The following is a 23,442-nucleotide window of genomic DNA, read 5'->3' on the forward strand; positions in this document are numbered from 1 at the left end:
TCACTTCCTGCCATTAGAGTGGTATCATCTGCATATCTGAGGTTGTTGATATTTCTCCCAGCAATCTTAATTCCAATGGTGATTCATCTAGGCCCGCCTTTCTCATGATGTGCTCTGCATATAAGTTAAATAGGCAGTGCGACAGTATACAGCCTTGCCAAACTCCTTTCTCAATTTTGAACCAATCAGTGGTTCCGTGTCCAGTTCTCACTGTTGCTTCTTTACCTGCATATGGGTTTCTCAAGAGACAAATAAGATGGTCAGGTACTCCCATCTCTTTAAGAACTTGCCACAATTTGTTGTGATCCACACAATCAAAGGCTTTAGCATAGTCAATGAAGCAGAAGTAGATGTTTTTCTGGAACTCCCTAGCTTTCTCCATGATCCAGCGTATGTTGGCAATTTGATCTCTAGTTCCTCTCCCCCTTCGAAATCCTGCCTGTACTTCTGGTAGTTCTCGGTCCACATACTGCAGGAGCCTAGCTTGTAGGATTTTGAGATATATTTTAGATCTATATTTTTTTTTCTTTTTCCTGCCCCAGAAATGTCCCCTACATCTGAATGTCCCACAACACACCCAGCTTAGCTGGCCTTTTGTAGAAATGCTTTCTCAAGGGTGGATGGCTTGTAGCTCTCCAGATGTTCTGGTCTGCAAATCCCATCAGCCCTGGCCAATGGTGAAGGATGGGGGGGGGGGTATGCCAAAACACATGAAGGGCCACAGAGGACTGTCTCCTGCTCTAAGGAAAAAAAGACAACAGAAGATTCTGTTACTACAGAAAAGGAAGAATTTGAAGAGTAACTAACAAGGAAGCTCTGCAGTGGCAAGTAGAGAGCAGAGAACAAATACTCGGCAGCTTACTTAAGACAAAGGCCCAGTGAGTGACACAGAAGAAACCAATGCAGCCAGAATCCCAGGGTAGGAATGTGAGTGGAGATGAAGGCAGGAATGCATGAAAGAGTGGAAAGGGTGAGAAAGGGTGTATGGTAAAGGATCTGGCAGCATGGAAATAGAAGGAATAGAAATACATGGCCATCTGGATTCACGAGATGTGCGAGAGCCCCAGAAAGTCTGTATACAATGTTACCTAGGGCCTAGGCCAGGTTTGCCAACTTGGTGCTCCCTAGATGTGTCCAACTATTATGTTCTATTGTATTTCAATGTATCTTATTGTGTTGTAAGCCGCCCCGAGGCTTCGGCAAGGGGCGGCATAGAAATGTTATAACAACAACAACAACAACAACAACAACAACAACAACAACAACAACTACAGGCTGGAAAAGGCTGTTCAAGCATAACAAAGGAATAGAAACAGAGTGAGTAAGAAGGGGCCTCCCGAGCCATCTAGTCTAACCCCCGGCTCCACTCATGACATGCCTACCATAAGTAAGTGTTATCCTATTGGCAGGTGGTTCTTCTGACGGTCTGGAAAGTATTCAATCTGTTCTAGATGGAATTGCAAGAACAGGTTTGGGGATACTCCTTGATCCATCTTTGTCACTCATAGCTCAGGTGGGCTCAGTGGTGGAGAATGCCTTCTATGAGCTTCAGCTAGTGGACCAGCTATGCCCCGATCTAGGCAGGGATAGAATTATTTCAGTAATCTATATTCTAGTGATCTCTAAATTAGATTGCTGCAACTTACTATGTGTGGGGCTGCCCTTGAAGACTGCTCAGAAACTGCAGCTAGTGAAAAATGAAGCAGCCAGATTAATATCTGGGACCCAGAAGTCCAAGCATAAAAGACCAATTCTGGCCTGCCTATACTAGATGCTTGCATCCTTTCAAGCCATTTTCAAGACCTGTGAAGCCATACACAGTTTCAAATCACAGTACAAATCATACAAAGAGAGGAAGTATGCCTAGCAAAAAGGAAAAATGATTGTGCATGGTGAGAGAATGATGGTGTCAAGGACAGGACACGCAATGCAGTGAAACAAGACTTGCCATAATTCTCATTGCTGTTCTCTTCTTGGCAGACTGCCAGCTGCAGTGGCCCAATATCCTACCCTACAAAATGGAGTCAAAGGTAGGCATAATGTGGGGTATTATTTATAATACTACCAGCTTCTTAAAAATACAAATGGGAGATAGAGGTGCAAGTAGAAAAACAGTCATAGAAACTTCAAAGAATTAATTTTTTATAAAAGGCAGAAGAAAGCAGCAACATAATTACTATGCCAGGTTGGATATAGGGTGTGTGTGTGTACAGAGTGGTTTATTTAAATATTACATTTATGCCCTACCCTTTTTCCTTCAAGGAACTCATGGCAGTTTAAATATCCCCCCCCCCCCAATCTTATCCTCACAACAACACTGTGAGGTTGATTTAGCTTAGAGGAAGTGACAGGACCAAAGCCACCCAGTAAGCTTTGTGGCCAGGCAGGGTTTAGAGTCCAGATTTCCCAGATGCTGCTCCAAAATGCTAAGTACCACACTGCACAGTGTCTCACCTGGTTAAGCACTCCTGTGCTGGAATGGTAGTATGTAGCAGCAGTCAGCCTTTAAACAACTATTTTTTAAAAATTCAATTTCATAAAATGGCAGCAGAAATGAGTGTGTTAGCTTTTCAGCACTAGCGAAGTCATAGTCACTGTCCAACTGGTGCCAGTGACGTTTGTGCGAGCCACAGTTCTCACAGCTCTTGTAGGCTAAGGGAAGAAAGGAAGGGACACCACAGTATAGCATTTTTTTTCTAGCCCAAATCATTACGTTTTGGTGCATGGGGAAAATGTGATGTCTCCAAAACATACATACTCCACTGATGTGAAATTTCTGGGTCTTCTGCATCAAATAAGGTTTGAGTTTCTATGTACTGCATGAAAAAGCATCCTATTTTTCAAAAGTTGAGCAGTCAGACTTAAGGGTGAAAGGCTGAAGACAAAGGAATTGCATTTGCTTCAGCATTTTCTAACTTTAGATCCTCTTTATGAACATTTGGGAAGACAGAAATTGCTGCCTTTCCTTCAAACTTCCATACAAAAGTGCAAGCTTAAATATAAAAGGCTATTTTGGTTTCTGATCCCTGACTCCTAGCTGAGAAGCTCACAGGAAGCTGTCCCAGCTGGTCTAGGGACTCTGGGACACAAGCAGCCAAGCTTCCACAGAGAGAGCAACCAGACCAAGTGAACAGGGAGGTCAGACAGCAGTTTGGCAGCAAAAATTGGCAACAGGGGTCACGGGGGAGGTCCCTAACGTCCTCCTCTTCTGCTTTTTTCCCCTTAGCCCCCCCCCCCCCCAGCCACCCTTTGTTTTCTTCCTTGTAACACACTCCCATTTACTGTTACAACTGTTAACAACCTTCAGGGAAGACAGGAGAAAGTACCAGTTGTTACAAAAGGTCCAGCAAGGTAGAATCAAAAAGGTAGCAGAAAGAATGGATTGAGAAGACTTCCTGGCAGTGGTGACCTGCAACGACTGTGCAATATTCATTTTCCTGCCTGAGGTCAACATGGCCTACATTTGTAACAAGTACAAGCGAGCAGCCCTTGTTGGAACAAAAGGTGAGAGCGCTAGAGCAGCGAGTGTCCACCCTCAAGGTAATAAAAGAAGATGAAGTGTTTAGACAGAGTGGTAGAACTGCAACAGCCAAAAGTGGTGCAGAAGCTAGAAGAACAACACCAGGCTGAGGCAGAAGAAGCAACTCTTGAGGGAAGGGGAAATGAGGGGGAAACTCCCTGGAAAAGGGTGGGTTAAGGGACAGAACAACTAGAAGTCACTCTGCACTAGTGAAACTTTCAAACTGCTTTCAGTTACTCAAGAATGAGACTGGAGGGCAGCCTGTTGTGGGACAACTACAAGTCAGACCGTGCAACACTGAACAAGAGGCAAAAGGCCCACCAAGTAGTGGCAATGTACCAAGGCTTACCAGAACAAGAAGAGAAGGGTGTTCGTTGTGGGAGACTCCCTGTTGTGCAAGATGGAAACACATGTATATCAGGAAGACCCATGGACTCATCAGTTACTTTGTCTCCCTGGAGGGCAGATTAGTGATATAACTGAAAGATCGACAAGGTTCATACAGCCCACTGACACATATCTCTTCCGTCTTCTTCATGTGGGAACAAATAACATTGCCAAGCAAAGAAATCACATTGGACTTTGAAGCTTTAGAGAAGAAAGTTAAGAACTTTGGGACCCAGATAGTTTTCTCTGCAATCCTTCCAGTTTCTGGAAGAGGAATGGACAGGGAAAGAAAAATACTGCCTGGCCCTGCAAGTGATGCTGATGTGAGAGATTCGGATTCTAAGGCCATGGGTACACTTCCTGGAAGATGGACTGCTGCCAAGGGATGGGTTGCATGTTACAAGGACTGGAAAGAATGTGTTTGGCCACAGCATGAAGTGGTTTATCAGGAGGGCTTTAAACTGAATCCTACAAGTGCAGGACAAGTACACCTGGGCATAACAACAGGCAAGAACTTATGCACCGCAACAGAGACATCAGCTCTAAAAGTGCCCAATAATATTCTTCAAAAAATGTAGGAAGAAAGCTATAGGATAAGGCACATAGTCTTCTATGTTTATATACAGTGGTACCTTGGCTCATGAACACCTCCATTCACGATCAAATCATGAACAGAAATTTCAGGAAATAACTCAGGTTGCAAACTCCGCATCGGGTGACAATCATGATCACACCCTTCTTTCCTGCACAGGTGCAATTGTGGTCGTGCTCGGGGGGAGGGGGTGGCCATGATTGCGGTTGTGCTCATGTAGGGAAGATGGGTGCAATCGCGGTCATGCTGGGCGGGAGGCAGGGAGATGGCTGTGATTGTGCTTGGGGGGTGGGGGGATGGCCGTGATCTTTGTTGTTCTTTGTCACTTTGTTTCAAATTTTTGTGATTAAAAAAATAGTTAGAGAACAGATTAACCTTATTTACATTGAATCCTATGGGAAAATTTGACTTGGGTCACAACCAATTTGGGTTGCAACCAGAATTGTGGAACGGATTGAGTTCGTGAGCCAAAGTACCACTGTTCTAATGCCCAGAGAATGGGAAACAAACAACATGAAATTGAACTCTTAATACAGGAGGATGAATATGACCTGATAGGTATAACTGAAACTTGGTAGGATGACTCCCATGACTGGAATTCAACAATTGAAGGGTATAACCTGTTCAAGAAGAACAGAAGGAACAGAAAGGGAGGCAGAGTCAGGCTATATGTTAAAGATACATATCTCCGCACACAAATGCGGGAGGATAACTTCATCTGGATCAGTATAAGTGGAGGCAGGAATAAAAGAAATGCAGTGGTTGGAGTCTATTGCTGACCATCCAGTTAAGAAGACAGGGGTGAAACTTTTGAAAGGGGCATTGCCAATGTTTCAAGGAGGCATGATATAAATGTTATGGGGAGCTTCAATTTCTCTGATATCTGTTGGGAGACAAATTATGCCAAACAAAGAGATTCCTGAATGTGTTGATGATGACTTCCCCCAAAAGAAAGTGGAGGAAGGAACTAGAGCATGGGTCCTCAAACTATGGCCCATGGGCCAGATCTGGCCCACCATGCCCATTTTTCCGGCCCGCCTCAGAGGTTTTGGACTCCCCGCACCTGCGTCCATTTTGGATTGTTTTGGACTCACTCGGAGATTTCCAAGTGAGCAAGCCATCGCCTCACCAGCCCATGCCTGCTGCCGCCACCTTTCAACTGACCCCCTGTTGAAAAAGTTTTAGGACCCCTGAACTAGAGGAATGGCTATCCTTGATTTGACACTAGCCAACAGGAAAGACCCAGTGTACAAAGTGGCAGCTATGGGAACTCTGGGGGAAAGTGACCATGCTATCCTTGAATTCTTCATTCTAAAGGAAGCAAAAACCAAATATGTACCCTGGATTTTAGGAAAGTTGATTTTAATAAACTCAAAACAGTGATAAGTAAAGTCCCATGGCAAGTGACTCTAATAAGAAACAGAGTCCAAGACGGGGGGTGGGGGGATGTATAAAAAAGGAAATTCTAAAGGCACAGTTACAAACAATTCCAACAAGGAACTAGGGTAAAAGATGACAGAAGAAGCCCACTCCTGTTAGCTCTGCCTGTTCACCTGCTCTGATCACTCACTCTCTGGGAGTTTGGCTGCTTGTATCACAGAGTCCCTAGACTAGCTGGGGCAGCTTCCTCTAATCTGCTCAGTTAGGAGTCAGGAACAAGTCAAGACAACTATACAAACAAAACATGTTAGAGGTCACCTGTTGCAGGAGCAATTTCTGTTGGTGAGTCAATAGGCGGGTTACTGAACAATACAAACCTTTTCAACAGGCAGGAATGTGGTTCTGTTCATTTAAATATACACTGACTACTTTTGGATCTCAGAATGCTCCCAAAGTCTGTTCATGGTGCTTATGCATGCTGTTAGTGTAGTGTAGAATTTAGAGTACTGGACTGGGATCTGGAAGATCCAAGATCTAGCTCCCACTTAGCCACAAAACTCGTGACCTTGGTCCAGTCACTGACTCTCAGCCCAACCTACTTCACAGGGCTGTTGTGAGGATAAGAATGAGAGGAGAAAGAGAATTATGGAAGACACCTTGAGTTCCTTGAAGGAAAAAGGCAGGATATAAATATAACAAATCTATGATTTGAACACCTTTGGAATTATATACCAATGGTTCCCTATTCACAATTATTAACATAGCTTACCACAAGAGCCAATTTGTAATCTAGCAGAAAGAACACAAAGTAGGTGTTAAAAAGTTGTTGAAAACTTAGCTTAGTCAGATATTCAGATGGTCTTAAATAAACTTCTGCCTCTTAGTAGTGGTTCCGAATCTGAAATGTAGGGAGGAAGTTTACAAATGGCCTTCCTCACAGGGTCAGCATGAGGATTACAGAGAAAAATGTATATTAAGCACTCAAAACTTAAATAAGCACAAGTATCAGAATGTTATAAACATTTACTCAGAAATAAGTTTCACTGTGTTTAGTGGTATTCTCCCTAATAAGTTTATTTAGAATTGCAGCTTAAGCTTTATTTCTTATTTACTACTATTAGCTGCCACTGTGGCATTGCGGTTAAGAGCGCAAGACTGGGACTCAGGAGATCCAGGTTCTAGTCCCCATTCAGGCATGGAGCCAACTGGGTGATCTTGGGCCAGTTACAAATTATTGTCCCAAGCTACCTCACAGGGTTGTTGTTGTCAGGATAAGATTGAGAGGAAGAGAATTATATAAGCTGCCTTGAGTTCCTTGAAAGGAAAAAGGTGGAATATAAATACAATAAATACTACCAAAATGCCCAAACACTGGCTATGTCTGAAAGACTTGTATTGCAAATACTGCTTGGTCTTTTGAAAATAGGCATGCACTGGCTTGGTTTGCACCTCTGTGAGCAGTGAGTCTTGGTTGCCTTTCATTTGGTGCTAACTTGTTTTTTTCCCAAACTGCCACCCCAAGAACCTGTGGTCTATAGCATGGTTCGCTTTACTTGAATCAGTCTGACTGGGCAATGTGAGCCACAGAGAACAAGCTGTTCAGGGAGAATATTAAAAAACTCCCTTGCCTCTCTGCCATGCTTGCCCAAGCCACTGCCAAGGTCAGCTACCTCACAAGTACCAAAGCAGAGGGGTGGATAACTCTCACCAGCTTGCAAACCCCCCACTGTGATCAGGAGTCACTTTGGCTAACTGTTGCATCCTTTCTTTCAAAACAGCGACTGTGCCTTTCCATATGGACAAATGCAAGCATGACTCATAACCATACCTCCAAAATTGCACAATTCCAGCTATTTTTTTTAAATAGGCCAAACTATTTGTACACATTTGGGGCCTAATTTCTTGTCTTTTCTTTTTTTAAAGGGCTTGGGCACTTGGGCATGTTGGAGGGGCTGTCAGTGGCTGTCAAACCAAGACTACAGGAAATCTTGAAAAAACTAACGGATAGGGAGGGATAGATGCAGCAGTGGGAAGAGCAGCTTGAGTGATAAAATCCCCTGGGTGGACAAGCCATAGTAAGCCCAATCATTGGCTGGGTTTTCTTAACAACCCACCTGCTGTGGCTTATTGCCAGGTTGGTTGGTGTGATGTGCGAATCTGCCTATTGTATTCTACTTTGGGATTGCCATCAATGAAAGTCAGACCATCAAGTAGAGCAACAGACAGAACCACAACCATTCACTGGTATGAGAGAAAGTCAAGGAATGTATTATTATTATTATTATTATTATTATTATTATTATTATTATTATTATTATAACATTTCTATGCCGCCCCTTGCTGAAGCCTCGGGGCGGCTTACATACTCAGAGACACCATTACAGTAAAAGCAAAGTCTTGCCTCCAGTGACCCCAGTCACTAACTGTACTTCCCCGGTGATAAACTTGTATATGAAGGAATTGTATTATACCTTGCAACCAAATGGAAAGATGCCTGGATCCTCCTTCAGAAATGAGTCACAAACATAGATTTGCAATCTGGAAAGGCCCTTTGTCCCATTCTGGACGAACAAACCTGCCCTATGAAGAACTTATTTCCATGAATACTGGTTTGCTCATCTCCCGTCAGTTTCAACAGGGATGATTCAACAGCCCAAGTTGCACCTGCCGTACAAAGCAAAGAGAAACCTAATGCTTGCAGAAGTACTAAGCAAGTTCTAAGCCATACTTAATGGCCACATAATGCTGATCCATAACCAGTGGGGAGGTTTGACACAATTGCAAGGAGTCAGGTCAATTGGAATAGAGGGGCTATAATCCTGAACAGGGAACACTCCACACAGCAATATTTTGTTGACACCCCTTTATTTTCATGTAACTAAGCATGCTTAAGAGAGCTTCATCCAAGAAGAGTTTCCCACAAAGATTTCATTTCCATAGTGGAAGCTGTATGTATCCTCAGTAACATCAACTGTCATTTCCTTAAAACTGCCATTCTTACCCTGCAATGTACAGCCCCGGAAAAGTATTGTGTGTGTTCCAGGACTTGCATATAGTTTACGTGAGGCCAGCTGATCCGGCCACTTGTCTACCTGAACAGTTAAGTCACTAGAGCACAGCTTAAAATCCTTTGTAACACACACCTTCTCCTTGTAGATAAATTTACAATGCTGCCCTCACAGCAGAAGTTGGGGCAGGTATCTATGGACCCAAGCAAGTGGTATGAGCAGGAATGCCCTCCAACCCAGCAGGGCTGCCTTTGGACATTTTGAAGTGAAAGTGAGCAGAATACAACCATCAAGGCCAGGTTCTAAAAGTGCCTAACTGCATCACTGCAAATCCCTGTACAAGGAGTTCTCTGACAGAATGTTTGGAAACCATCTCGCTCCACATTTTGTTTGTTTGTTTTTAAAGTGGAAATAAAGTGACTAAACATAATAGAATGCAATAATGGAGACATTCAGACAAATGTGATCAAAGTGAAGGTTGAAAACTAATTAAATTCCGAGGGCTTTGCCTTAACTGGACTGCAGATTTGGCCACTGGAATGTGTGATATACAGAGCATGATAATTTACATATTTTTACCTGGGGCAGTGAGCAATTTATCCTGTAAGAGTTAGTGCCAATTCTGTAAGCACTTTTGAGATCAAATGAGCTTTGATTTATTTTTTTCCACTGTCTATAATTTAACTGAATGGAAAGCCATAAAACAAAATGCCAAAGAAGGCTTAGTACCAGCAGGGCAATGTCTTCAGATACCAGAATTACATATTTTGCTATCACTAATAGCAAGCATGCATTCTAAAACCTGGAAAGTGAATAGGAAATTTTAAACCATGGGTGGAAACCAATTAGCATAGCAGGCTAATTAGACTCCCCCTGCAACCTCCCCCACTCCTGCCATGTTCCCTCAAAATTAGCCATGGAAGGTTGGGAGACCGTCTGGAGTAAATACAAGGAAGACACAGGGGCCTGTCAAGTGGAAAGGAAACAGAAGGAGTAGAGAAACTAGCTGGGAATAATGGTAGCTGAAGTCCAGTATATCTGCAGGGGTTGCCAGTTTGAAAAAGTAAGATTGCATCAAACAAGATTCATTAAACAATTTGCCTTGAGAGGAGGAACAGCAACTGATAGAAAACGCAACTGGAAAGAGGAAACCATGTCACTTTATTTCTCTTCTGATAAAGAAATAACAATGCTTCTTTCCTCTACACAGAAGATATGGATTACCAATAAAATTTAAAAATTAAGGCCTATTAGCCCAGAGCCATGCACAGTGCTACTTCAGAGTTTTGTTCACCAAAGACATTTGTAACTAAACTGCAAGCACATGCTACATCAGCTAAGAATAAATACTAAGGGACAGGATTACATTTTTCCTGTAATGCTAAATAGCATTAGATGGTTCTTTAAAGACAGATACATAAATCTAGAGCAAGAGCAAGCATCATATTACAAGCTTTGAGTTATGATCAGAGTCGTGACATCCACCTAGATTGGAAACTAAATAAACTGACAGACATTTTAAAATTATAACATCAGCTCTTTCTCAGTGTATTTGAGCTGCATGAAGTAATTTGTGTTCTATATTATCAAGGTCAGTCCCTAATGACTGGAGGTGATAGCTTAATTTAAGGGAAGGCTCAACCCTAGAACCTATTCTGAAACCCAGACTTCAGCCTCAGAAGAAGTGAGTAGCTATGAAGGAGAAAGTATCTTTAATCACTAAGTTCCTACAGCCATACAATATCTGGAATCAGGATGACAGCAAAGTTCCTAGATCAGAGAACTTCTTTGAGTTTCAGGACCCTTATTTTGCCAATAAAACAGCTTTCTGTTATCTCAGTCCCTCCAAATGTTTCAGATTACCACCATCCATTAGCCCCAGGTGGCATGGCCAATGATCAAGGGTGATGGGGACTGTAGTTCAACACTTCTAGAGGGAACCAGGTTCTTCTGTTGCAGACATTAGGAACAGAGGAAACTGCCTAATACATGGCCAGAGTCTTTGTTAAAGATTGCCTGCTTTGACAGGAAGGAGTTCTCTTGGCTTTAGGTGGAAGTCTTCCCTAATCACTTTCTGATCTATTTTACTGGATGTATAAGAAAGGCAATTTATGACCTTTGCATGCAAAACATGTCCTCCAAATGTGTTAAACTACAGTTCCCATCATTCCCAGACAGCATGGCTATACTGGCTGAGAATTGTGGGTGCTGTGGTCCAATGTAGCTGAAGGTTGCCAGGGTAGGAAAGGCTGAGCTATATTATCTCCCCGAGTCATCTAATTAGAAATAATGACAGTGCTTAAATGCTGTATTTAACTGCCTGCCAATGCTGACTTGAAGATTCTTTAGCATGTCATGTACCCCACATACAAGAAGATATCAGGCTGTATTGGTTCAAAAACTCCTTATAGGTAAAGGATGTCTGGGCTGTATTTGTGGAAGCTGCTGACCATGTGAGGCAATGGTGCACCTGTGAAGGACTGTGTTGCCCCTTCTATATACAGCATCAGGACTTTTTCCGCAAACCCTGCTTCTAATTCAGACAAGACACACATCAGTGAAGACTGTATCTAATTGGTTTTGCTGGCAAGCTCCCTATAAGCATCTGATTGGCCACTATGGGAAGCAGAATACTGGGACTAATTTTTTTTACTCCAAACTATTAAAGCTCTTCTTATAGTCTCATAATACATTTGTGCTATTTTATTGATTGGTGTTTCAATGGAACTGAGATTTTTATGTGTTTAACCTGTACATCACTTGGGAATTTTTTGTTATTGGGAAAGCAATAAATGGGGCATACGGAAATGATCAGTAAGCTTCAGTCTGTTCATATATGCAGTCAACTTTTTCCCCTTTGGTAAGAAACTGCAAGAGATAGATAGCAATCCAGTATATTTATTTTAAGCTTATAACCTGCCTTTTTCCTCCTTTACAAAGAACAGAGGAAGGCTAGATTGAGAGTCAGTAGCTGGCCTAAAGTCACCCAATAAGCTTCATGGTTGGGGGAGCACTACAACCTGGATCTTCAGAATCCCATTCCGACACTTTGAATCATTAGACTACACTGGTTTGTATCTCATCCTTTCTCCCTGGAATTTAGGACAGGACAATAGGATTCTATACTATTTTATTTGCATGCAAAACCCTTTGAAATAGAAAGATTGAAAGATAGTGACTGGCAGAAGGTCATCCAATGACACTTGGTACCTGAACCCAAGTCTTCCAGGTCCATCACATTACACTGCACTGACTCTAGAACTACTGCAGAGATGGGAAAGGCCAAAACAGAACAGGTTTTGTTTAGGTCTTTTAAGTCTAACATACACGGTTACAATTTCAAGACTGTAGCAACAGTAGGGTTTCTCCAAGTAATTCTGTGCCTAGAGATCATTAGAAAGGAATGCTTTGTGGAGCGGCGAAAGAAAACAACCTGCCACCATGCATGAACTTGCATTCAGACATAGGTGTCAGGTCAGCAACCCACCAAAATGACATCACTCCTGCAAGATACAATTTTCATAGCTGGATTTAAAAAAGGGGGAAAGAAGATGTACTAATGCCAGTTTTTTTAAACTTCTGTTTATAGTGGAGAAAGTTATCTTGAAGCGAAGCGTTTCTTTGTATTATCTATTCAATGCAATTGTACTCAGAAAAGCAATTCTTGCCATCCCACCCCACTGCCCTGCCATAAGCACATCAAAAGATGCCTCGGTGTCTGGTGGTGAAGACCAGATGACCCCACGCTATTAGTGGGTAACTGTCAAAGTGTAATCTCTGTGTTTTATAGGCTTGCCAAAGTGCCTCCCTAACCCTGTAAGTTCACACATGTAACCTTTTCGTTTACTGAACTTGGCCAGCCTGTTCAAGGCAACTTTAGTTTAGAAGGCTTGTCAAAGGCATCTAATTAGAGCGAAATGTAACTTTTCTTTATGGTGCTGTGATGTGTATCCAATCACTTGCCTATCCATATCAAAGTATCCAATCACCTTCCTGTGTATTGTATCCACTCTCCTTTTGTGTATTCTATATAACCCTAAGGAAATTAACATGGGGTGTTCCTACTTAGGCACCCATGGATCCATGCATTCAATTATAAATAAATCTATTTGCCCTGACAAGAAACTGATTTCCGAGCCTTTGAACTGCAGATCGGTGTGACACAATGTTTTAAAATACATTTCTGTCAAACTTTCAGTGTAGCAATCTGGTACCTCTGCTTTTGTTCCTTTGTATTGCTACTTCACAAGAACACTGCTAAAAATTATCAACCTTGATCAACTATCTCTAATACCCATTTCAAAAGCAGGGTGCATCTGCCATTCTGACTGTAACTAATCTAACTGCTGTTAAAGCAAATGTGAGGCTTTAACAAAGGTCCTAGCCTTGTCAAGCAACTGAACTGTGTCCCAACACACATTTGCAACATTAATAAACCAGTGCATACTTTTCATAAGTGGTTACAGCTCTGAAACAGATTCTTATACTTTTCCCACATGGATTCCTCTGTTTCCTTAAAAAACATTGGTCTAATCAAATTTTGATGGCAGGTTTGGAAGATGTTTTGCAATGCCTTTTTAATGCTAATCATGGTTAAGGTTAATATCTCAGTACTAAGCATGTGGATACACTGGGGGAAAGTAGGCAAGGCACTCAAGGAGCACAAAGAAAAGGCTGCGGAAAAGCACTTACTTTGCATGCAGAAGGTCTTAGGTTAAATCCAAGGCATCTCCACCCAGGACTGGGAAAAAGCCCTCCTGCCTAACCTAGTGCCCTGGAGAGAATCAGGATTGAAAATAATGGGTCAGAGAGATCAAACGGTCTGACTCAGTATAAGGCAGCCTCCTAGATTCCCCAAACCCTTTAGGGCAGTGAATGAGGGTAGATACTGGAAATCCATTTCTTCTCAGGCCTGTTTTCTTCCTTTTCCCATAACACCTCACAGGCCTTTAAACTGGACCGTGTGATTAACAAGGAACTATGAGATTTGCCCCTTGAGAAAGAGAAGAAGGCAAGGGTGTGAACCTATACTTTGCCCTTAATCTCTTAACTGGAAAGCTGCACCAGGTTATTACAGCAAGTTTGGAATCACTGTGGCCACAATGGTGCCTTACTTTTACTGCATCTACACCTACAAGCACACTAAAGGGGAGCCCAAAGGATTTTCAATTATTGCCACCAGTCAGCACAGTTGGCAAGAAAAAGCAAGTATGCACTCATTTGATTACTGCATGCATAGTTCACAGTACAGTTAATCCAAACACACAGTTCCCAGGGGAAATGAATTTTGCTGAGCTTTGGTGGTTTGGGATTAAGGGAACTACAGTCATGATGTAACAGTTTCATTTTACACAGCAGTTGTTTACTAGGGGAATGCTGAAAAGACAGTTGGTAAAGAGGTTCCCTCCACCTCATTATCAGGATTGGATTTCATATAATTAATAAATGAGAAATACAAGTGAGGAACTGCAACAAATTGTTGCAGTAATCCCCCCATATACCCACATACCAGGTTCCAGCTATCTTGGAACAAGAACTTCATAAGTGCTCTGTGTGTGTGTGCGCGCGCCACGGGGGGGGGGGGGCATTTTAGAGAAAAGAAGGAAAAAGACTTTTACCATCCTAAAACCTCCCTCTACTGTACTAAATAGTAATGGGGTCAGTGCTGGTTGCCAGTCCTGACTGAAACAAATTACTGGTATAACATGCATACCTTCCCTAATGCTTTGGAATCTGACTCCCATAAGTCCATGTGATCATTAACAATGATCAGGGAGCACAAAATATTGAGAAGGCATCAGGTTGGGAAAGGCTGCACGAAGCCATTCTTTAGTGTTACCTGCACAAGCCAGTGGTTTCTGTGGTCCTCATCCCATCACCTCTCCTAGTGTGGCTCTAAGGAGACTGGAAGCTTCACTTCCATTTTCAATTAACCACAGTTTCCCTATACAGTTGAATAGGAATCTGTGGTTAGTGCTAACTGTGGTGTAATGAAGAAGATCAGCATAATTAACAACAGTTTGAAATGAGCTTCTTTTGTTAAATCATAGTTAACACTAACCACCTTCTCCAGTTTGGCCATAATTAGAAATGATAATTACTTGAGAACAGAAGTGAAAGCTTCCAATCTCCTTTTCACAGCTCAGCCAAAAAGAAAAAGAAAAACCTCAGCAGGAGAACAGAATGCATGAATCCAAGACTTGTGTGTAGCAGTAAGGTATAGCTTCTTTTTTGCATCCAATTTGTAAGATACTTCTTGTATATCTCTCTGATCCCTAGAAGAAGTAAGGGTAGTTCATAAATATTTCAATAATTACCATGTGCAAATGCAGCACAGCCTTGGGCTGCAATCTACAGAATGTTTATTCCAGCAATACAGTAAGATGTTGCAGCATTCCTAACACACTGGATCAGCTAACAAGTTTCCCTTTCATTCTTATGGGTGTACACAAGCTGTCTTACAGTGCAAATCATGCGCACTTAAAACTCTCTATAAAGTTGCAGGTGTGCTATTTCATTTTGTGTAGGATGCTCATCCTGTGCCAACTTGCCTTCCATTGACAAATATGTCAGTATCATGATAAAGATGCTGTACTTATAATGGGCAACCCATTACTGAAGTGTCATGCATGTTGGTAGCAGTTACAACTCCCCCTTGAAAAATGTGCACATGGTAATCCATACCTAGAACACAGACATTTACACCATATCTACCTGTAAGTTTTCAAAGTTGTACCTGATAGAGAAGGAGGAAAGGCACAGGCACTGTCTTACAACAGAAGCAAACATTCATCCAGTAAGGTCAGATAGTGGTGATCAGATATAGAACAGAACAATAAATTAATAATCTCCTGAGTCAGAATCTAAACCTGCATCACCAGAAGCCTTAAAGGGGCCTGGAAACAGATGCTGATGATATCTTATGAACTGCAAGCATGCCAAAGCATTTGAAAATGACAGAAACAAGGCCTAGGGCAGAGAACACTCCTGGATTGTCCCCACGCATCACTGAACATTTTACTCCTTCTGGTCAAAAGCACAGTACAGGAATAATGTTCTAAGACTGATGATATACATTAGCAAAACCCTCCAGAATAACCCTCACAGAATCATCTGAATGCCTTTTCTTTGGGATCCACAAGTCAAAATGGCATCACTCAACTCCAGTATCATCATCAGCACTCCCATGCAGACCACAATCCAGAACATGAGCTGCACTGAATGAAAGACACGTACATTCAGGCACTTTGTGGCTTTACTCCATGCATGTCAGGTCCCAGCTGAATATCAGAACAGCCACATGGATACTGCCAAAAGGCCCTTCCCCTTGACCACAATCCGTGCAAGCACAACGTGTAGAAGCCACAAGCATCACACATGCACACCAAGGCCAGCCTACACATTTTGCATGCAATGAGAAGAGCTAGGCCACTTGATGGGGCAAAAGATGAGCTCCTGCACCATGTGAAGCACTGCCATGGGAAGCTGTGTGCCATACCTGCAAAGTGGCTCAACTCAGGAATGAAGCCCCGGCACAAAATTAGCTGAGGAAGCCCACATGTGGGCAGCCACTCTCTACGGTCTTTCGCAGCTCTACGGCTAAAATTCTACAGTCTCCTATATTCCATACACGCAATTGTGTTGCAGGTCCGAAAGCAAAACACTGCAGATGTCAAGCCCAGTTAAAGAAGATGCTAGTCCCACCAACCAAGACCGGCACAGGCCACTTCAGCCACTCACATGGACTGGACGTGGTGCTTACCTTGCTCACTATATTCTGCTGAAGGCCAGCCGTGATCCGGTGGTACCGCTCGCTGCAAAGGCAGTGGCTGTTGTTCTTCGGCTCATCGGTGGGCAGTTCTGCAGCAGCCAGCATCCCGCGGCTATAGCCGCTGCGGTCGCTATGGTTGTAACCGGGGGTCGGCGCGAGACCCCTCGCGGGCACTGGGGGGTGTCCTGTCCAGTTGCTCTGCCCATCCGTGCCCTTACACCAAGAGATTGGCTGGACCAAGAGGAAGCTGTCCGAGAACTGGCTGAAGCCGATGAAGAGGGCCGGGATCCAGGTGAGAAGGATGAGTGTCTTCTGGTGGCCGCCGCCCAGCCCCCCCAAGAAAGGTAGCACGGACCCATCGTAATCCAAGAGCAGGGGGCTGCAGGACCCGGAGGGAGGCGGCGCCGTAGGAACAGGCAGGCTCTGGATCTCCGCTGCCAGACCCCCTGCAGGGGGTGCGGCTGAGGCGGCTGCTGCAGCCGCAGGGTCCGCCTCTCCGGCAGGCAAAGAGCCGTTCTCCTCGGGGAGGGGCTGGCCTCCTCCGCCGCCGCCACCTTCCTCTCGTCGCCGGTCTATCGCCATCCGGCAGGAGGAGGTGGAGGCAGCCGGCGAGGCTCACATAGAGCGGACCGGGGGAGGCTGCGCACGGCGCGCACCGGCGGCGGCTGTCGTCGTCGTCGCCGCCGCTGTTGCCGCGATCCAAGCGCTTCGCGAGTCTGTCGCGACGCTGCAGCCACGGGCCGGGGGGGACGGAGGCGGACTGCCCGGCCGGATTCCCTGCCAACAGGCGCACACGCATAGGTGTCCGCGGATCTGCCTGGAGGCGCCCGGGGCCGCCGATCGCGTGCCTCAGCTCCCCTCGCTTCAAGGCGCGCCCATCTTCCGCCGCTGCCACTCCCAGCCCGCTTTGCTTCCCTCCCCTTAAAATCTTCGTGCGTCTCCCTCGCCGCGCCCGCCTCCTCGTCCCTCGGCCACCGGGACTCTGCGGGAAGCCGGGCGGCCCGGGCACAACAGCGCTGCTGCCGCGGCGGGCGGCAGTCGCGGCTACAGGGTCCCTTTCTGCTCACTGGGGAGGCAGCGTGGGTGGGCAGAAGAACGACCCGGCGACCGGCTCGTCGAGGTCTCTCGCCAGCCCGGCGAGCCGCACATCAGGCTCGGCTGGGGGAAGATTTCCCCCTCGCCAGGGATCTGAAGAGCGGGCGAGGAGTCGAAAGCAGCCGCATTCGCCGCCCCCGGGAGAAGCTGGCTGTGGCTGTGGCGGCGGCTTCTTTCTCGGCTGCAGGTCGCCTCGGCTCTCCGCAAGAGGAGGCTTCTCGGGAAGGGGGTGGGGAGGCTACGCCGCGGCGGCGGCGCCTCGCCTCTCGCTCTGCCTCTCTGCCGCTGCTCCTCCGATGCCTCCGCTTTGCTCTCAACCTGCAAGCCCAACCCCCTGACCCATCGTCCGCCTCTATCTCCTCCTCTCCCGGAGGTAAAGGTAACAGCAGCGGCCGCAGCACCTGCTCTTCCTCCCGCCGCTGTTGCCGCCGCCGCACTAAACCTTCGCGGCCAACCGGCTCCCCCTGTCGGGAACTACAGGAACGCCCCCCCGCTTCCGCCCCTAGGTCCTCGAGCGGCAAGCCCTCTGCACGACTCGCGGGCTCCGAGTTCCCGCCACTTCGAGACGGGGGTGCGCCGCGGCGGGGGAGGAAGCGGGGGACAGGCTGGCCTTCACGTGTAAACCGTGCGTGGCCCTTGCGTGTTTTTCTTCCTCGGAAGTAAGTTCTGCAGAGTTCAGTGGGGGACGGGCTTTCCGCTAGACAACCTGTAACATTCCCCCATGGTTTTCACGGGCGCATCTGCAGTGCACACGGGCAACCTGATCCTAGGCGTGTTTTACTCGGAATCCCCGCTGAACTGGGTGGGCTCCCATCTTCGAGTAAACGTTGTCCTGGAGTGCACTTGCAATAAGTACTTGTTTTGCTCAGAAATCAAACCCACTGAAGTCAGCGGGATTTACTCACAGGTAAGTGTGCTTAGGACTGCGGGTGTTACTTAGCTCGAAAGTGAGATTGTCCCAGGGAATTGGGGTTCTGGCCTTGGTTACAGGCCCCCAGTTTAGCTGTGCCCATGCTGGTGTCCTCCTGTTGTGTTGGACTGTAACTCCCATCATGCCAAGTCATATACTGGACATGATGAGAAATATAGTCAGCACATCTGGAGGGCACCAGGTCGGGGAATTGTCCTACTACCTTCACAGAGTTGAGCTTTCTCTCTGTGTTTTTGGCTGGGAGCTGTAACATTTTAGCCATCCTTTGCATACTTACCAGGAGGAAGTCGAACTGAATTAAATGGGAACTACTTTGAGTAGCAGGCATGCATAAATTTAACCTGTAACCAGGCTAGACTGGCTTAAATAGATGGCTGTAGACTAAACAAGGGCTGCAATGATGAGTCAGTTGGAAACGGCTAAATGGAAGATGTTTTAAATGAATAAAAAGAGCATCCCAGTTACTGAGGAATTGGGGTTTTTTAGATAGCTTATTTATGCACATGAGCTTACAACAATAAATAGGCAGTAGACAGCATCCTTGAAGGGGTATACTTACTCCTTTCCAGGGCTATCCCAAGACACTTGCTGTCTGAGCTGAAGGACAACATGGCACTGTTCCATATTAGGAAGCCAACCAGGCTGCCTGTTGAGTATAACCACTCCATTACACCTGAGGCCATTCTGGAGGACAAGGGCAGGTGAGCTGCATGACACACAGCTCTGTCCTCCAACAATGTGAAATGTCCAAAGGACTTCAGAGGAAAAGATCTTGCTGACGCTTCCTCACATTCTTTTTCTTAAGAACTGTTTATTTCATGGAGATTTCATAAATAACTCATATAATTAATTCGATAGCATGAGTAGATATTCCTAACTGCAAACAGATTAGCTCCCTTCCCTCCAAGAGAATTAGGGTACAATCCTGTGCATGTACAATCCTGCCCTAACCAGCTGAGGGGAAAAGGTTGCATTGCCTTGCTTCCTGTTTCAATATGAGAGGTGTGGAACAGAAAGAAGTGTGACACAGAGGAGTTGTAGACTCTCAAGAGCAGAGCTCAGCCTGGTTGTGGATTGTTTAGCTGTAAGATGTCTGTCCGGCCATGGACTAGGTCATTAGGCAAGTGTGATATTGTGGACACAGTGATGCTCAGAGCACCGCAATCTTATGCATATCTTTGTTGTTCTTATGTGCAGTCAAGTCAACTCTGACTTAAGGCATTCAGATGAATGAATGCTTTCCAGAATGTCCAGTCCTTGACAGTCCTACTCAGCTCTTGCAAACTCAAGGCTGTGGCTTTCTCAATGGAATCCATCCATTTTGTATTTCGTCTTCCTCTTCTTCTGCCTTCAACTTTCCCTACCGTTATTCTCTTACCCAATGAAACTTTTCTTCTCATGTGGTGCCCAAAGTACAAGTACACCAGAAGTGGGCAACTATAGGCAGTCTGGGACCCAGTATTCACTTCCCAGACTTCCATAGAGGCTTCAACTGCTGTTATCACACCACCCTCAGAGGCAAAAACAAAAAACTGGTTTGGACACCTAGATGATATTTCACTTGAACACAACTTTTGAGTCTCTAGCAGTAGAGACCAAATCTTGAGCTATTGCAGGGCCTAAAGTCAGCGGTAAAATTCAGCAGCAAGTGTGGTGGGCTGCATATGGCTCCATGGACTGTGCGTTACCCACCTGGCTATACCTGCCTGGGAGTAAGATTCATTGAACTCTTCCGAACAGGCACACCTCAGAATGTGCCATAACATAGCTATGTGGCTGGCTATAAATGGTATGAGACTGTGCTCAGTGGTGCAAATCAGAGATCAGACAGAACTCAGCAAAACTCACTTCCTAAGCTGCCCTTCCATCCTTGATGTGGCTGGAATTTGTCTTCCTTTCATGTACAGGAAACTGAGAGTGCACAAATTTCACTGACTGTGTTATCTTCTCAGTGTATACTCAGAAGCAAGCCTCATTGATTTCAGTGGGGGCATACACTGAGCTAAGTGGATATAAGCTGACTATCGGAGCCTGTTTTACAAAACCAATCAGGTGTTTGCACCTTTCCTCCTCTAGCTGAGGAGGAAAGGTTAATAATAAACTGGTTAGACCAGTTTTTTAAAAGTCAAGTCATCATCTATTTTCTGAAGGGCATCAGCCCTGTGTGTACTGCGCTGTCCTATCACTAGATCCACTGCATATAAGAAACCGGAAATTAAAGCTGGGGAGAGCATACTTCAAGCTTTGAAGAGCCACTTTGATTTTTAACTAGAACCCCACCATCCACCATTCAAAACTTGGTGCAAAAAGCACACACTTAGAATTGGAAGCTTTTAAAATTTTCTGTGACGTTTGGAGTACCAGAACTTCAGCACCAAAACGTATTCCTTGTGAGCCCATGCCATCTTCATTTCAGCAGTGGAACGGAGGATGGGGGCAATAATTTGACTACCTCTGTTGTTAAGCAATTAGGAATTGGAAATCTTTGCCAATTAATTGCAAATTATGCAGTAGAACCAGATCTGCTTTCTACCCACCTGTGCAGTAAAGCATGCCTTCACATGTAACCCTCTGGGCTACTAGGGTGGTATATAAATGCAAATAATAAATGCCTTCACATTTCACAGGAAAATGGACCCAGGTGCTTTTATAACTGTGTTTTCACAGCAAAGATCTCTTGCTCTGATGTTCAGTATTATAGGTGACATCATCATCATCATCATTAGGTGAGAAGTTGAAGATTTTAAAACCTCTGAATCAATTAGGTTGCACTCCAGAAGAACAGCAAAATATTCTTCTACATTTTATTTATTTTATATATGTATAGCCTGCCCATTTTCCTTTCAAGGAGCTCAAGGCAACTTACATAATCATTCTTCTCCTCTTGATTTTATCATCACAACCAACCTGTAAGGCAGGTTAGGCTGAGAGTCAGTGACTGACCCAAAGTCACCTAGTGAGCTTTGTGGTCAAGTAGGAATTAGAACCTGGATCTCCCGGACTCTAGTCAGTATGGTATTCATAGTGGCTTTCTGGATAGTCCATTGGGGGACAAGGTGATGGTGGAGACTCGTTGCAGAGATTTAACTTTTAAAGCAGGGATGGGATGCATTTGGCCCTTTGGAAGTTGCTGAACTACAGCTCCCATCATCCTTGGACATTGCCCATGTTGGCTGGGGCAGATCAGAGTTGGATTTCCAACAATATCTCTAGGAGCACATGTTGTGGCCTATACACTATGAAGCTCGAATAGGAGCAGGTTCCCAAAACTAGTGACTCTGCTCCTAAGACAGACATATCAGAGGTTCCCTTTGCCATATTCCAATATTTTATTCTGTCTGCAAAACTGTGAGCAAACCCAGATTCAGGGATGATAGCTAGAATTTTCTCACTCAATGGCTGGAAAAATAGCCTTGCAACCATCGTTTTTCTTTCCTCCTCCTGTTCTCCCCCTGCTTGGGGATATGAACACAATGAAGACAGTGCATAGTAGGTTGACTAAAAAAGATATGTTTGCAAATCGATTTTGTATGCATGGAGGCAAATTTAGAAATAATTATAATTTAGGGACAGGTAAATTAACAATGTTCAAAGTCACTAGATTTTCTGAAAATTGTCTTACCACTTGTCTGGGTCTAAATCATGTCACACCTGTGATCATTGCTTGCTCTTTGCCAATAGGAAACTTGAGCATTGGTATAAAAGACAAGAAGTCATAATCAAGAAATATATACTACAATTAAAGCACAACTGAGGGCTGAGCCAGCTGGGAAATGCTGGGAGTTCTAGGATTTGTGTAAATGGAAGCTGGATGGGGGCTGGGGATGCCACTTACAGGCACCCACAGTGTATAGGATTGTAGCCTGAATTGCCTTTTAAGTACATCAGCAACACATTAACATTACTGTTATGTAAGCTACCCTTATCTTTAAGCAAGGAAACTTTGTACACCTGGAGAAAGTTGGCTTTTCTTTCCTTTTTACTGGCTGGTCATTAATGTCCTCAAGCAACTATAGATTTTACTGCTGAACATATATTGTCAAAGCATCACTCACATACCTGTATGATACACAGGTATGGGAAAGCATACATTTGGCACATTCACACTTCAATTTTCTGACATGCAATTTAAAACATGTAAAATGACCTTCACATAGTCCTTCTTGGTCAATAGGCTAGTTGTGGGCTTTTGAGCTAGTAATGTTTGTGGCCACCTTATTTGCAAGGCTAAAATATAGCTTAATACAGAATTACTGTTACATGCTTTCAATTTTTCTGTTGGATGAGAAAGCAAAGTAATGTTTATTTTATTTGCAAATAAATGGTAGGCAAATAGCAGGAATGCCTACAAGATAGTAAATCCATTATCATATCCAGTTTTCCTGCACACCCAAGGAGTGTCATGTTCAGGTAGGTTACAGCACTCTTTGTTTCTTGTTTGATTCCAAATTGCTGCCTCTCTGTCTCATGCATGCACAAGCAAACACAGATGCACGCACCCTCTCCTGTCAGCAGAAAGAGTGTCATATTCCCCAAATGCAGCTGGCATCTCATTCACATACACAGACCCACAGACTGTGAAGAAGTCACTGGCTCATTCATTTCATTTCTATTGCCAATGCTTTCTGGGTGGTTTACAACAATGCATTTGAAATAAAATACAGTACAAATACCATAAAACAGTAATGTTAAAATGAATTTAAGATAGCTTAAAATACAGTACAAATGCAGCAAAAGACCAAGTGAAGAAGAATTCTC

General features: G+C 44.4%; 1 protein-coding gene across 3 annotated transcripts in view; it reads right to left on the reverse strand.

Moving 5' to 3' along the window:
• Positions 1–17,438, reverse strand: part of SLC22A23 (solute carrier family 22 member 23) — a 120,316-nt gene extending 102,878 nt beyond the window's left edge. Inside the window, exon 1 of one of the 3 annotated variants that reach the window (XR_006414157.1) lies at positions 16,650–17,434. Coding sequence is in view for 1 of the 3 variants with exons in the window: in XM_044424525.1 (XP_044280460.1) it covers positions 16,650–17,240 (591 nt within the window). In the remaining 2 variants the exon portion in view is untranslated. Of the gene's footprint in view, positions 1–1,846; positions 1,860–16,649 lie in introns of those variants that run through there. The other 2 variants (XM_044424525.1, XM_044424526.1) reach the window with 2 other exon arrangements.
• Positions 17,439–23,442: the final 6,004 nt, after the last annotated feature.

Source organism: Varanus komodoensis, unplaced genomic scaffold (assembly GCF_004798865.1).
Source record: "Varanus komodoensis strain SLA01 unplaced genomic scaffold, ASM479886v1 scaffold14_3, whole genome shotgun sequence".
Taxonomy (NCBI): Eukaryota; Metazoa; Chordata; class Lepidosauria; order Squamata; family Varanidae; genus Varanus; species Varanus komodoensis.